General features: G+C 42.5%; 1 protein-coding gene across 5 annotated transcripts in view; it reads left to right on the forward strand.

The window, feature by feature from the left end:
• The window catches only part of LRRC8D (leucine rich repeat containing 8 VRAC subunit D), a 110,509-nt gene extending 101,618 nt beyond the window's left edge, over positions 1-8,891 (forward strand). For all 5 annotated transcript variants that reach the window (XM_036861957.1, XM_036861984.1, XM_036861994.1 and 2 more), the window contains one exon: positions 5,610-8,891. In XM_036861957.1, coding sequence (XP_036717852.1) covers positions 5,612-8,188 — 2,577 coding nt within the window. In that variant the 5' untranslated portion in view covers positions 5,610-5,611 and the 3' untranslated portion in view covers positions 8,189-8,891. The remainder of the gene's footprint in view (positions 1-5,609) is intronic.
• The last annotated feature ends 5,607 nt before the right edge of the window (positions 8,892-14,498 follow it).

Genomic DNA, 14,498 nt, shown 5'->3' on the forward strand with positions numbered 1-14,498 from the left:
TTACCTCTTTATGAACTTTAATTTGTTTTCCTTTTACTTATTTCCGTGAAAGATTTGAGAATTTGATCCTCACCAGTCTCTTGGGTGTTCTCCCATTTTCCCGGTTTGACCAAGAAGGCTGATTGTTTTTTCACAGAACATTGTAGAAAGAAAATGAAAGTTGGTATTTGATTGGGTAGGGAACTCATACCTAGGTGGAAAGTGTATGTATTAGATTGATTAATCAAGCTATTTGCTTCTTCTTACATTAAACTCTTTTCGTTAAATGACATTTCAAAGCCATTTGACTTTCTTCCTTTTAATAGGGGTATGAAGACCTAGTGCGGATGGGACAAGTTTTTTAAGTTTTAAATTAGGTGATCTTTTTTTTTTTTTTTTTAATAAATGTATTTATTTATTTATTTACTTTTGGCTGCGTTGGGTCTTCATTGCTGTGCGCGGGCTTTCTCTGGTTGCGGCGAGCGGGGGCTACTCTTCGTTGCGGTGTGCGGGCTTCTCACTGCGGTGGCTTCTCTTGTTGCGGAGCACGGGCTCTAGGTGTGTGGGCTTCAGTAGTTGTGGCTTGCAGGCTCTGTAGTTGTGGCTCACAGCATCTAGAGCACAGGCTCAGTAGTTGTGGGGCACGGGCTTAGTTGCTCCATGGCATGTGGGATCTTCCCGGACCAGGGCTCGAACCCGTGTTCACTGCATTGGCAGGTGGATTCTTAACCGCTGCGCCACCAGGGAAGCCCTAGGTGATCATATTTTTCTGTTTTAATGCTAGACTTTTTCTGTATGCTAATAATAATCTCATTAATATAAGTTTTCCAGCAAACACTACGACGTTTACACTGCTAATAAACAGGAAAAAAGAGCAAGATTTGAATCCTGGTCTCTTTGGCATCAAAGTTGTGCTCTTTCTAGTATAATATGCCACCTCCTAATATAAGAAATTTTAATTGAAATGTTTTTGAATGAATAAATGAAACTGAATGCAAAGTTTTATTTTCAATCATTTATTACAGAATGAATTCTGTGTACATAGTGCGACATGCTAGTTCAAAATTCAAGAAATTGGCCCAGTCATTTTCAGTTAAAGACTGATTAAGATGGGCTTGCTTTCACTTTAATGATTCTTTTTCTGCATTCAGATTTAGCAAACATCTTTGGGGGCTTACTTTGTGTCAGACCCTGAACTGGTATTTCCACTACATGACCCACATGACCCTGAGAGGTGTTGATATCAAGATGTTATAGGTGAGGCATGGATGCTTAGAGAGGATAAGTAAAATGCTAAAGATTTTTCTCCAGAACCAGTTCGATTCAATCATAATAACACAGCCATCTAAAAACATGTTTGAACTTAGAATGTACATAGTCTAGCATGAGTATCTACAATTAGGCTATAATCTTATCTACTTTCACTTTCCTATTTCTGTTGAGAGTCAGTTTAGGCAATAAAGTTAACAAAGACTGAGGTCTAGCTTCTAAATTTTAATAGTTTTACCGGGATACAGTTCATATACCATACAATTCACCCATTTAAGGTGTACAATTCAGTGTTTTTTAGTATATTCACAGGTTGTCAGGTTCAGGGTTGTTCTGAACCTGACTATTGGTTATTGGTTTATTCCATTATTATTGGCCGTAAGATAAGAAACAGAATCACATATCATAAAATAATATAGCTCCATTCTTTGTTATTTTCTGATTTATCTTTGTCCAACCAAAGTCCAATAACATTCCCCTTTCAGTTCTAGTACAAAAAGCTTCCTCAACTTCCATGAGAAATGTTTGCTTACAGGAATATTAAACTGATTTTCATACGTGCCATGGAGAAGTCTTGGAATGTGAAATCCACTTCCTTATAATGTAATTCTTTAAGTTCTTTGCAACAGACATGTTATAAAGGAGAGCCCAAAGCATGTACGCAGTTAGTACTTATTAATGTGCCTTCCTCAGGTTAAAAAAAAAAATCCCCTAATAACCATTTATAGCCATTCTGAGTCCTGACTCACTAAGGAGATCAAGCCTCAAGATAACTAGGTACGATCTCCTCTCTCATTGACTTGACTGTTAGATTAGAAAGTCACCTGAGGATCATAATAGACTTAATACACTATATTATACGAATATGTATTTAACGTCCTTTGTACACACACACATACACAATATATGAAAAGCAACTTTTATTTTCAAAGTGCCACTGCATCTTTAATTCAGTTAGTGGTTGAAACACTCCCAGTTCTGCACCCAGCTTTTGATAGGTGAAATAGGAGAACGGACACATTAACTGAAGTCCTATGTTCGAGATAAGAGCTAGTCGGTGGCTGACATTGCAGGAAAGTACTGGTTTCCTGCCTTATGGCCCAGGCACTTCCTTATAACTGCATTTAAACCATCTGTGCCTTGGTTTCCATCTCTTGGCTTACCCATTAAATGTGATGTCTATTCAGGGGCATACTAGACTAATAATAGAATGACATTAGAGTTATTTGTAGTTTCTATAACATGATTTCTCCCATGTGTCTATGTCATTGACTTGCCATTTCTTCTCCCAAAATTATCTTCCCTCCCCTGCCCACCACCCCATGGCAGCCCCCATCCTTCCAGTCTCACCTGAACAACCACATCTTTGTGAAATCCTCCCACTTACCAAATGCAAATGTGAGTTTTCCCTGTCCTGTGCCTCTCCTATACCTTGCATTAACCAGGTCAGCAATTTTCTTACCATGTTGTAATAGCACACTTGTTGCTTGTCATCCCCCATTAGACCAGGCGCTCCTTGACGGGCCATTTCTATCTTCTCCTCCATGGTGCCTGACTTGTGGTTTTCTTGAATTCTGAGTCAGTGTCATAAAAGGTTGTTTTTAGGGAAGGTGATGATTACATAATTTCACTCCTCTGTCTCTTCAAAGCCAAGGACAACAGTGAGAAGGTCTTTCCTTCAACAGCCAAGCCTTAGCCAACAGCGCAGTCATTGGATGACAGCGTGATAGAGAAAGAGGTTTGAAGATGAAAGATTCTGTTAGCTCTGTCACTTAATTGGCTCGGGAAGGTCGTTTAAGATTTTTGTGCCTCAGGTTTCCTCATATCCTTGGGCAATAGTAATGCTTAGTTCACTGGGTTATTGTGAGAATCAGTTGAGATATTTTATGGAAAAGTAGCTTGCAAACTGTAAAGCACTGCAAACATGAGAAGTAAAGAAAAGAGATGATAGAATTTGGTAGAAAGAACAGGTGGTTTGGCCTTAAATGAGGTTTTAAATCCAGACTCCACCACTAATTATTTGACTTCCACAACTTAACTCCTGTGAGCCTCTTTCTTTACTTGTCAAGGGGAGGTAATAACACTTTGGCAACTTAGAGTAATGTTGTGAAGGTTAGATGGAATTCAAGCAGTGTTCCACTTGTGTTCTGTCTGTATACGTTCAACTATTACCAGCCAGAGCTTTTGTACATTGTATATTCATACCCCTGCACCCTCTTTTCTGTGGCAGATTGTACCCCAGGGAGAGCAGGCCCTTTCTCTCAAGCCGGGAAGATGGACAGCAAGGGGAGGCTGCCAGAAAACGTTACGGGTTCACCTGGCCTTTGACCCCAGCCAGCCTGGGTGTGCCTTGGGACAGGGGTGAGGCAAAGCCTCAGTCTCGTGTCCCAGCACATTCCTAGGGCAGCTGTTTCTGCTACAGCTTCTTTTACCATTTCTTTTTGAAACTCCATATTGAAGTTGAAGCATGCATACGAAAAAGACACATAGCCTTAAGTGTACAGATCACGTTTTATGAACTGAATATGCCGTTGTAACCAGATCACTCATTCTCGTTGCTGCCTGATGTTCCACTTTGTAAATATACCACATTTCATTTTTCCGTTCTAGTGCTAATGGGCATTTGGATAGCTTCCAGTTTAGGGCTGTTGCAAAGAGTGCTGCTGTGAATGTTCTTGTTCACATCTTTTGATGAGTATATGTATTTCTCATGGGTATATACTTAGTAGTGGGATTGCTGGGCAATAGAGTTTTCATATATTCAGTTTTGGTAGATATTAAAGCAAAAATTTCCCAACACAGTTATATGAATTCACACTCCCACCAGCAGTGTTTAAGTGTTCTAATTGTTCCACATCCTCACATCACATACCTGCCTTTTTAATTTTAGGAGTTCTGGTGGATATTAGAAGATGGTGTAGCATTTTGGAAATAGAACCATTCCCTCAGCTCCCAAAACCTCAACTTTAATACATTCATTTTCAGGAATGTGCTGTGTACAAAAGCAGGAGATTGTATCAGATGGCAAAGCTCCTGGTACGGTGCTTGGTATATGGAGGGAAGATGACAAATGATAGCTGCTACCATCATCATCATCATCATCATCATCATTATTGCTCAATGCCTTCTCTGTTCCTAAGGGGAGAGAATAGGGCACGGTAGATACAAAGGTGAATAAGACATAGTCTCTACCCAGGAGGAGCTCAAGTGCTAGTTGAAGAGACTAACACTGGAAATAGATTATTTTTAGACAGTATGATAGGAGCTTGAGAAAGAGGTAGTGCTTGAGCTGGGACCTGAAGAATACGTCAGAGTTCAACAGAAAGAAAAAAAAGGAAATGGGCTGGGGGAAACGGCAGGGGCCCAAAACCCTTGTTGGGGAGTGGCAGCGTGGACTGCATGCTGGAAGAGAAAAGCCATCTGAGGCTGGAGTCGTTGCGTGCTGGTGTTGGTTGTTCGGGTGTTATCGCCCTTGAAGGGATGTGCTGGGCCGAGCTGGTGACCATTCAGGGTCAGTGTGACATTACAGTACTCTACTGCTGTGTTCTCTGCCCCCCACCTTTTTTACCTGTTCTTCCTCCTCTAGGAAAGTAATCAGCCTCCTCTTCTCTCTCCTGGGATCAAAACCTGTCCCAAGTACAATGTGCTGGAAAACTACCATTGACACTATGACAGCTGCAAAATGTCACTGGTTACAAGAATCCCACAGTTTCTTTGCTTGTGTGGTCCTTCAACTTTTTATGTTGAGGACTGGCTTTAGAGTTTTTATTCTTGCTTGGGTCCAGGTTGCTTGTGGTGGCAATTAAGTTTAATAAAATGGTCTTCTGCCCAATACAGTATGTAGACCGTGAATAAATGTTCCTGAGGAATTTTGATGTTGATTATGATGATGGTGATAAAAGTGATGATCAAGAACCCGTACAGTGTTTCATTGATTGAGCATCAGCTGTGTTTCAGGCATTGGCTGTATAGCAGTAAGGAAAATGGACATGATCCATGTCCCCATGGAACTTATAATCTTATGGGGAATCAGACAAGTGAACAGTTGGTTCTGCCAGTGTGATAAGGGCTGTGATGGATAGAGGTACAGAGTCCTGTGGGAGCACATCAGAGAAGCACCTCACCCAGACTAGGGATCAGGGAGAGCTTCCTGGGAAAGGCAACAGAAACCTGACAGCCTCATGAAGGGGTGAGGAGGAAGTATTCCAGGTAGAGGAAACAATGCATCGGAGGAGCAGAACGCAAGGGAGAATGGCTGGTTGGAGAAACTGGAAGAAGAAACTAGAAAAAGAAAGCATTTTCTCATTTAATATTTTCACTTGCATGTGTGTCATAATGTCTTTTGTTTACCTGTTTCCTAGGAATGTTTACCCTTGCGGAAGTTGCTTCGCTTAATGACATTCAACCGACTTACCGAATCCTGAAACCATGGTGGGACGTGTTTATGGATTACTTGGCTGTCGTTATGTTGATGGTAGCCATCTTTGCAGGAACCATGCAACTTACCAAAGATCAGGTGGTCTGCTTGCCAGTATTGCCGTCTCCTGTAAATTCAAAGGCATACACGCCACCAGGAAGTGCCGACGTTACCACCAACATCCCGAAGATGGAGTCAGCCACAGACCAAGACCAAGATGGGCGGATGACAAATGAGATTTCCTTTGGCGCGTCTGCTGTGACACCTGACATACCTCTCAGAGCCACATATCCTCACACAGATTCCACGGTTCCAAATCAGGAGGCAAAGAAAGAGAAGAAAGACCCAGGAGGCCGAAAAACAAACTTGGATTTTCAGCAATATGTATTTATTAATCAGATGTGTTACCATCTGGCCCTTCCGTGGTATTCTAAGTACTTTCCGTACCTTGCTCTTATACATACTATTATTCTCATGGTCAGTAGCAACTTTTGGTTCAAATATCCCAAAACATGCTCAAAAGTAGAACATTTCGTTTCAATATTAGGAAAGTGCTTTGAATCTCCTTGGACTACTAAAGCGTTGTCTGAGACAGCATGCGAAGACTCGGAGGAAAACAAGCAGAGAATAACAGGTGCCCAGACTCTACCAAAGCACGTATCTACCAGCAGTGATGAAGGGAGCCCCAGCGCCAGCACCCCGATGATCAGCAAAACCGGCTTCAAGTTTTCAGCTGAAAAGCCCGTGATTGAAGTCCCCAGCATGACCATCCTGGACAAAAAGGACGGGGAACAGGCCAAAGCCCTGTTTGAGAAAGTGAGGAAGTTCCGTGCTCACGTGGAAGACAGTGACTTGATCTATAAACTCTATGTGGTCCAAACAGTTATCAAAACAGCCAAGTTCATTTTTATTCTCTGCTACACTGCAAACTTTGTCAATGCGATCAGCTTTGAACACGTGTGCAAGCCCAAAGTCGAGCACCTGACTGGTTACGAGGTGTTCGAGTGCACCCACAACATGGCATACATGCTGAAAAAGCTGCTCATCAGTTACATATCCATTATTTGTGTTTATGGTTTCATCTGCCTCTACACTCTCTTCTGGTTATTCAGGATACCTTTGAAGGAATATTCTTTTGAAAAAGTCAGAGAAGAGAGCAGTTTCAGCGACATTCCAGATGTCAAAAATGACTTTGCGTTCCTTCTACACATGGTAGACCAGTATGACCAGCTCTATTCCAAGCGTTTCGGGGTGTTCTTGTCAGAAGTCAGTGAAAATAAACTGAGGGAAATTAGTTTGAACCACGAGTGGACATTTGAAAAACTGAGGCAGCACGTGTCACGCAACGCCCAGGACAAGCAGGAGCTGCATCTGTTTATGCTCTCAGGTGTGCCCGATGCTGTCTTCGACCTCACAGACCTGGATGTGCTAAAACTCGAGCTGATTCCAGAAGCTAAAATTCCTGCTAAGATTTCTCAGATGACTAATCTCCAAGAGCTTCACCTCTGCCACTGCCCTGCAAAAGTGGAACAGACTGCTTTTAGCTTTCTCCGTGATCACTTGAGATGCCTTCACGTGAAGTTCACTGACGTGGCAGAAATTCCCGCCTGGGTGTATCTGCTCAAAAACCTTCGCGAGCTGTACTTGATAGGCAACTTGAACTCTGAAAACAATAAGATGATAGGACTTGAATCTCTCCGAGAGTTGCGGCACCTTAAGATTCTCCACGTGAAGAGCAATCTGACCAAAGTCCCCTCCAACATTACAGATGTGGCTCCACATCTCACCAGGTTAGTCGTTCATAATGACGGCACTAAACTCTTGGTACTGAACAGCCTTAAGAAGATGATGAATGTCGCCGAGCTCGAACTCCAGAACTGTGAGCTAGAGAGAATTCCACATGCTATTTTCAGCCTCTCTAATTTACAGGAACTAGATTTAAAGTCAAATAACATACGCACAATTGAAGAAATCATCAGTTTCCAGCATTTAAAACGACTGACTTGTTTAAAATTATGGCATAATAAAATCGTTACCATTCCACCCTCCATCACCCACGTCAAAAACTTGGAGTCACTTTATTTCTCTAACAACAAGCTCGAATCCCTACCTGTGGCAGTGTTTAGTTTACAGAAACTCAGATGCTTAGATGTAAGCTACAACAACATTTCCATGATCCCAATAGAAATAGGATTACTTCAGAACCTGCAGCATTTGCATATCACGGGGAACAAAGTGGACGTTCTACCAAAACAGTTGTTTAAATGCATTAAGTTGAGGACTTTGAATCTGGGGCAGAACTGCATCACCTCCCTCCCAGAGAAGATCGGTCAGCTCTCCCAGCTCACCCAGCTGGAGCTGAAAGGGAACTGCTTGGACCGCCTGCCAGCCCAGCTGGGCCAGTGTCGCCTGCTCAAGAAAAGCGGGCTTGTTGTGGAAGATCACCTTTTTGACACCCTGCCACTCGAAGTCAAAGAAGCATTGAATCAAGACATAAATATTCCCTTTGCAAATGGGATTTAAACTGAGATCATACGTGCACATCCGTGTGCAGGAACAACTTCCTAGATTGCAGATGCTCATGTACCAGTTATTGCAAGATAATGCATTTTAGGAGTAGATACACCTTTAAAAATACAACACAGAGAGGATGCATAGAAGGCTGATAGAAGACATAACTGAATGTTCAACGTTTGTAGTGTGTTAAGTCATTCACTTCCAAATCTTTTTTTTGTTTGTTTGTTTTTCTTTTGGGGAAAGGGAAGGAAAAATTATAATCACTAATCTTGGTTTCTTTTTAAATTGTTTGTAACTTGGATGCTGCCGCTACTGAATGTTTACAAATTGCTTGCCTGCTAAAGTAAATGATTAAATTGACATTTTCTTACTATACCACCTTTTTTTGAGGTGTCTTGATTTACTTTGCTTAATTGGTGCAATAGTGCTTTAACTCAGACCTCTGAAGGCACGTCAGGTCCAATCTTGTAAATTTAGATTTGCTGAAATACTGATTTATTTTTTGTTTTAATTTCAAGCACCTCAAATAAGCACTTCTTATAATATTTACCTGGTGCTACCGCTTCTGAGAATCCCATTTTATAGATTTTACACTCTTAAAGGCCTGGAATGCGGTAAAAGTGTGTAGATCGTTGAGGGAGTTTTGTCTGTCTGTTTGTTTGTTTTCTAAGAATAAATAACAAGAAAAAATAAAAGAATGCTCTCCTTACTCATAGCTGTTTTTCCGTAGTCTGGAGTTCTGGTTATATGATACATTTTTCTATCACTACTATAGAGCTGCCAATAAATAGAAAATGTTATTTTAAAATAAATATAATTACAGGCAAAATAAAAATTTTAATGGCTTGATGACTAACATCCTTCCAGTATATCACCATTTGGAAGATAACACAAATTCAAAGCAAGTATCATTAAATTACTTGCCCTTTCCACTGTTGTGGGGGGAAAAATAGGATTTGTAGTTCATTGAGTTGGAAAACTGACTATATCTCTATTCATTTTAGTGACAGGCTGTACTTCCTGTGTTTGTCTGCAGCTAGGAGGGGTCATGTCCGGGGAAATGCTGGCAGAATATACTTTTCGGATGATAGTTTTTCCTTCTTTATCTAACTTACAAAGTGGCTAAACCCATCTCAGAAAGTCAGAATATTCCCTGCCACCTGTGTGGGTATTGGTTGACAGGTATTTCATAGGCTTTTCTACAGGAGTGTTTTTTCAAGAGAAGAGAACTGTCTGGCACTCTGGGTAACAAAGTAGTGTCCTCTCCATATACGACTGGACTCATTTAGTGAAACACTGGATAGTCTCTTGAAGGATTTTGCAGAGAATGTGAAAAGATGGACCTAACATTCTTGCTTTTCCTCCCCATAATTGATCTCGGGCTACTACTGGCCTGTTGGAAGCGGTGGCGACCTTTGCTTGCCATAGAGCTTCTAAATACCTCGGGAAGTAGTATCGCTAATAAGGAAGGCTGCAGCCACTGTGGCTGAGTTAGCAGCTGAGCCCAGCTCCAGCATCCTGGCCACTCCCTCGCCTCCTAAAAGACTTGACGTAGAAGACTAGCTTATAAAACACCAAGTTTAGAAAATCGGAGGACAGTGGCGGATTTTTGGTGTAAGCACGTTCTCTTCCCAGGTACACGTCTTCCATTTCTCTCAGCATTCACTGATACATTCGCTGGTATTGATTATGTACCTACTTTGTGCCTTTCAGGTTCAAGGAACTGGGGATTAACTTGTTGGAATAAGTCACAGCCCCTGGCTACATGGAGGTTTATAACAAAGTGTGGGAGATCATATCAATTAGGCAAATAATACAAATGATTGATTACAGTTGTACTACAGAAGGTGTACAGAATCTGTGCATGAATAACGGCTGGGAGGGGGCACATTTGGTTAAAGAGGAGCTTCGGGGAAGCTTTGCACTTAGAAACTCTGCCTGTAAACACTCCTGGACATTTCCTTACAACCAGCCACATTCTCCCTGCGTAGTAATGCCACCAGCAGAAATTGGTACAGCGTCTTTAGAAGGATGCCACACTGTCTTGCTTGTAAGATAAACAGGCCAGGTCTTACGATCCTTGCTTTATGGACTGGGAGACTTGCCTTCCTCTCTTAAGACAAGTGCCTGTTGTTTTTGAAGGGCACAAGTGGCAGCCTACCCACAACTCACCTTGCTTGTCAGAGGAGAGGCCTGTAGGAGCCAGAGTCTGACCTTCCCACAGCCTGACCACTGGCAGCTGCCGTTAGGCACCTGTTTCCTCATCAGTACTTGGGGTTCAGTCATTTAGAGCTAGCTGATTGGTATTACATGCCTTCAGACAATATCAAGGGGTATCTTTGCTCTTACCCAAACTTCTATTGACTTTATTAGCCCTTAATGATTTCCTTGAACTCTGAAGAGTTCACGGTCAGTTGATTTAAATGCCGCGTTCCTTGCCACTGTTTGCAAATAGCCATATTTTAAAAGAGACTTCCTAAGAAATGCTGATTCATTTAGCAGACGTTAAATATACTGGGTCTTGGAGTCTCAATAAAACAGCAGATGAGATTATGGGCCCAAATATACTGTCAACCCATATGTCTTCACAAATTTATGTTGGCACCGCACGCTCTAGACATGGGGGAAACACAAGTTAAAATGTACAAGTTTGGCTTACTAGTATTTTCATATCTTTTCCTAAAGTCCCTGGAGCACCATTTGAAGAAAATTATTTTAAAGTATCTTTAAATGTCTCATGTCTATGTGAATTCCACAGAGTCTTAGAGAATCTGGCTTGTTTTCAGCTGTTTGACTTCTTTTCCACCAACATTCAGTTGGCTCTGCAGAGAGGATTGGCTTTTTCAGGGGTTCAGAAAGATGAGGTGAGATTGTTACTGGGACCCCATTTTAGTAGTGGAGACTTAGCAATTTAGTAGTGGGTGGGAAGAGATCATTCTCTGTATGGACAACAGTCCTGATCATTGAACATTTTTCATATGCAAAGGAAAAGGTGTTATATTTTATTAATACTATTGCTAGTACTTTCTCTGACTGCCTCCCCTGGGCTCGACTTCAGCCAGCAACTATACTCAAAGTTGCTGATGGAGCAAACTCCAAAGTGCCCTTGAGACCAACGCCCACTGGTTGTTTCCATTCACCTGCTGAAGTGAAGCCAGAGGGCTATCCTCTCGCTAGGACCTCTGGCAGCACTTGAGTCAGTAATTCATTCCAATAAAATGGTCCCTTTATCATCCCTAAACAAAGGCAGTACTAACAAAAAGCCCCTTTCATGAAAAGAAGGGGAAAAAAAAGCCTGGAAAACAGTTTTCAAATGTCCTCTAACTTGTGACTGTGACACAAAACAATGGCCCCATCAGGCCCTGGCCAGCTGTGGCTCTTCTGGGACAAGTGCACCAGGTATTCATTGCGGTGTCTGCTGCAGGGGAGGGGGCAGAAGACCATCAGGCCACAAGCCCTCGCCCCTCAAGTCTTGCCTATCCTGGGGAGACGGTCATGCCCATGCCACCAACATCAGGGGAATAAGCCCCTTAACTCACAAGTCTTACAGCTCCAAAGAAGAATAGCTGTGCTGTCTTCATCCTTCTGCCTCTGGAAATACAATGTATAAATTGCCCCAAGTAAACCACAACTTGCTCGTGGAAATGAGTAAGATGTTTTTACTTGGATCTCTGACTCATGACCCAGCACCCTCCCACTGCTGCAGAACCCCTTTGCTAGAAACTGCCCCTGCCCTGCTTGCTGTCTCTATAATCAGCTCTTTCTTTGCTCCTAAGATTTCAGGCTGTGGAGTGAGTGTCTGGATTTGAATCCTGCCTCGGCCTCAGCTGTACGACCATAGCAAGCGACTTAACCTCTCTAAGCCTCAGTTTCTTTATCTGTAAACAGGAATAATAATAATGCCTACCAATGGCATTTTTTGTGAAGATTGAATGATTTAAGGGACTGTGCCTGGCAGAGAGTAAGTACTCAGTAACATTCTGCTGTCATTAGTTTGATCCCCAACTGTGACGGAGACTGTTAGCCTTCCCTAATAACGCATTCTCTCCTTCCGTGGTCATGGAATTTTCAGTGGACACCTGGGAACATAGAATAAAATGTGTATAAAATAAAATATTTCCCAACCTTACTTGAAGCTAGATGTGGCCAAGTGACTAAATTCTAGCCAAAAAAGGTGGAACAAGGAACGTGCAGTTTCTGGATCAGGCCCTTAAGGAGGCGGGCATGCCCTTCCCTTCCCCAAGCCTGCTGGTTAAACTGCAGATATAGAAACGAGTGCAGTGAAGCCTGTACAGACCAGGACAACAAACCTGGCGTGGCCTAGCAAAAGGGCAGAAGAAGCCTGGGCCCTGCAACTTCAAGGAGCAGGGCTGCATAAAGAAGGAAAAAAATCTGTCTTGTCTAAGCCTCTGTGGATAGAGGGCTCTGACACATGCAGCAAGACCTAAAGACCTATTGAATCAAAATCTGTATGTTAAGATGATATCCAGGTGATTTACAGGCATGTAAAAATTTGAGAAGCATTATCCAAAATAACACACCTATCGAGAACAAGTCAGCTGGCCATCATCAGGAGCTGGGAAGAGGACAGTGCTGGTGACCAGTGGTTCTACCACCGTTGGGTTCTGCCTCTGCCATCAGCCTCTTGCTGGACCCTAGTTGGGGAGGAGTTGAGGTTTTGCTGGTGCTTCTGGTTTAAACCAACTTCCATGCCCCCCAGTTGCTCTTGCTGGCAACCGTACCACTTGTTCACCATAGCAACCACAGGAAAGAAGGGTGGTAGTCTACTGCTTATGACTATAATTAATTATATATCATTCTCCCAGGAGTCTGAGATTTTGAAGGTCCTACAGCTACTCTAATGACATATGCACTCGTGCTCAGCCCATGGGCACCCTTCACAAGCTCAGGTAGCTAATCAAACCTGTTCCATTTTTTAACCTTCGGGCTGGGTCTGGGTTAGCTGCTTGAAGCTCACTCAACCATGGGATAACCTGCTCAGAGCCTTTTCCGAATGTCCCTGGGAAACTGCCAAATAGCCTACCATGAAAATTGGCTAGAGTGGTTTCAGGGGAAGACCTGCCCAAAGGAATCACCCAGGTGTTAAGCCAAGCTGTGTAGATACTGTAAAGAAATATATTTTTCACCTTGCCACTGGAAAACTATAAATAGTAGCCACATAATTCAGTACTTTGAAATGAAATACTGCCTGAATAGAAATCTCTTTAAGACATATCTCGAAGGGTTTAACTCAGATCTTTCCTGCAACTTGGGCCTGCTGGCTCTTTATCTGGCTTTGGTTGTGGTGGAAACAGCTGGTCACCAGCCAGATGATAACCCTCCGTCTTCTTGAAGATGGTGATTAAATCACTCATCTCCTCTTCCCCAGGATGTTGTGAAGATTATGTCAGCACTGTGCCTCGAGCTCCCTAGAGATGAACGGTGCCTAAATACAGTTTGCTATTAATTTATCATCGTGGTTGGCAGGAAAAGTTGAAGACAGCATTTTCATCTCTGCCTAAGAAGTAGCGGAGGCATAATCAGGCCTACACCTTCCTCTTATCAATTCTAAGTAACTGCTGTTCTTTAGGAGATGATGTGTTTCAAGTTTCCATTTCTGAAGGTGGAAGAAGACATTAGGAAGTGGATTGGACAATATAAGTAGCAATAATAATAGCTCGGATTCAATGCTAGATGAACACGACTTACTCTGACTTACTTGTCACAGCAGACCTGGGAGGTATGAATTATCCCCATTTCAGAGATAAAGAAGCTGTGAAGTTAGGCAGTCTGCCCAAGGTCACCTAGATAGCAGGTGACAGGAACACTGTTAAGTCAGACAATGTGCATACCTGATCTCATTTAATCCTCACAAGACCACTGAGAGAAAGGCATTATCCCCATTTAAGAGATCAAGAAACTGTGAGTCAGAGAGGCTAACTTGTCTCTGGTTCCACCTCATAAGTAGCAGAAACTAGTCACAAAACTCAGGCAGGCCTAAAAGCAGAGCTCTGTTCTCCCACCAAACTACACAGCAGATGTCTGGAGCTCTGTCAGCAATTCCAAAAGAGGTTTTGAAATCTGTGTTGACATTCAGTTACAGAAATGTCCCCCAAGCTAGGATTTTCCTCTGCTCTTTAGTATTAGAGAAAAGTTTTTGATGTGTCTCAGCATCTGCCCTTAGTGTTACGACTTGTTCCCTCTGTTAGGCTGCCTGACAGTCGTGAAAGGGCAGTCCACTCAAGGTAATGGAATTATTTTCCTTCACTAAATGTTCAAGGCATGACCGTCTTTACTCATGGTCATTTACTCAGAA

Source organism: Balaenoptera musculus, chromosome 1 (genome assembly GCF_009873245.2).
Source record: "Balaenoptera musculus isolate JJ_BM4_2016_0621 chromosome 1, mBalMus1.pri.v3, whole genome shotgun sequence".
In the NCBI taxonomy this organism is placed as follows: domain Eukaryota; kingdom Metazoa; phylum Chordata; class Mammalia; order Artiodactyla; family Balaenopteridae; genus Balaenoptera; species Balaenoptera musculus.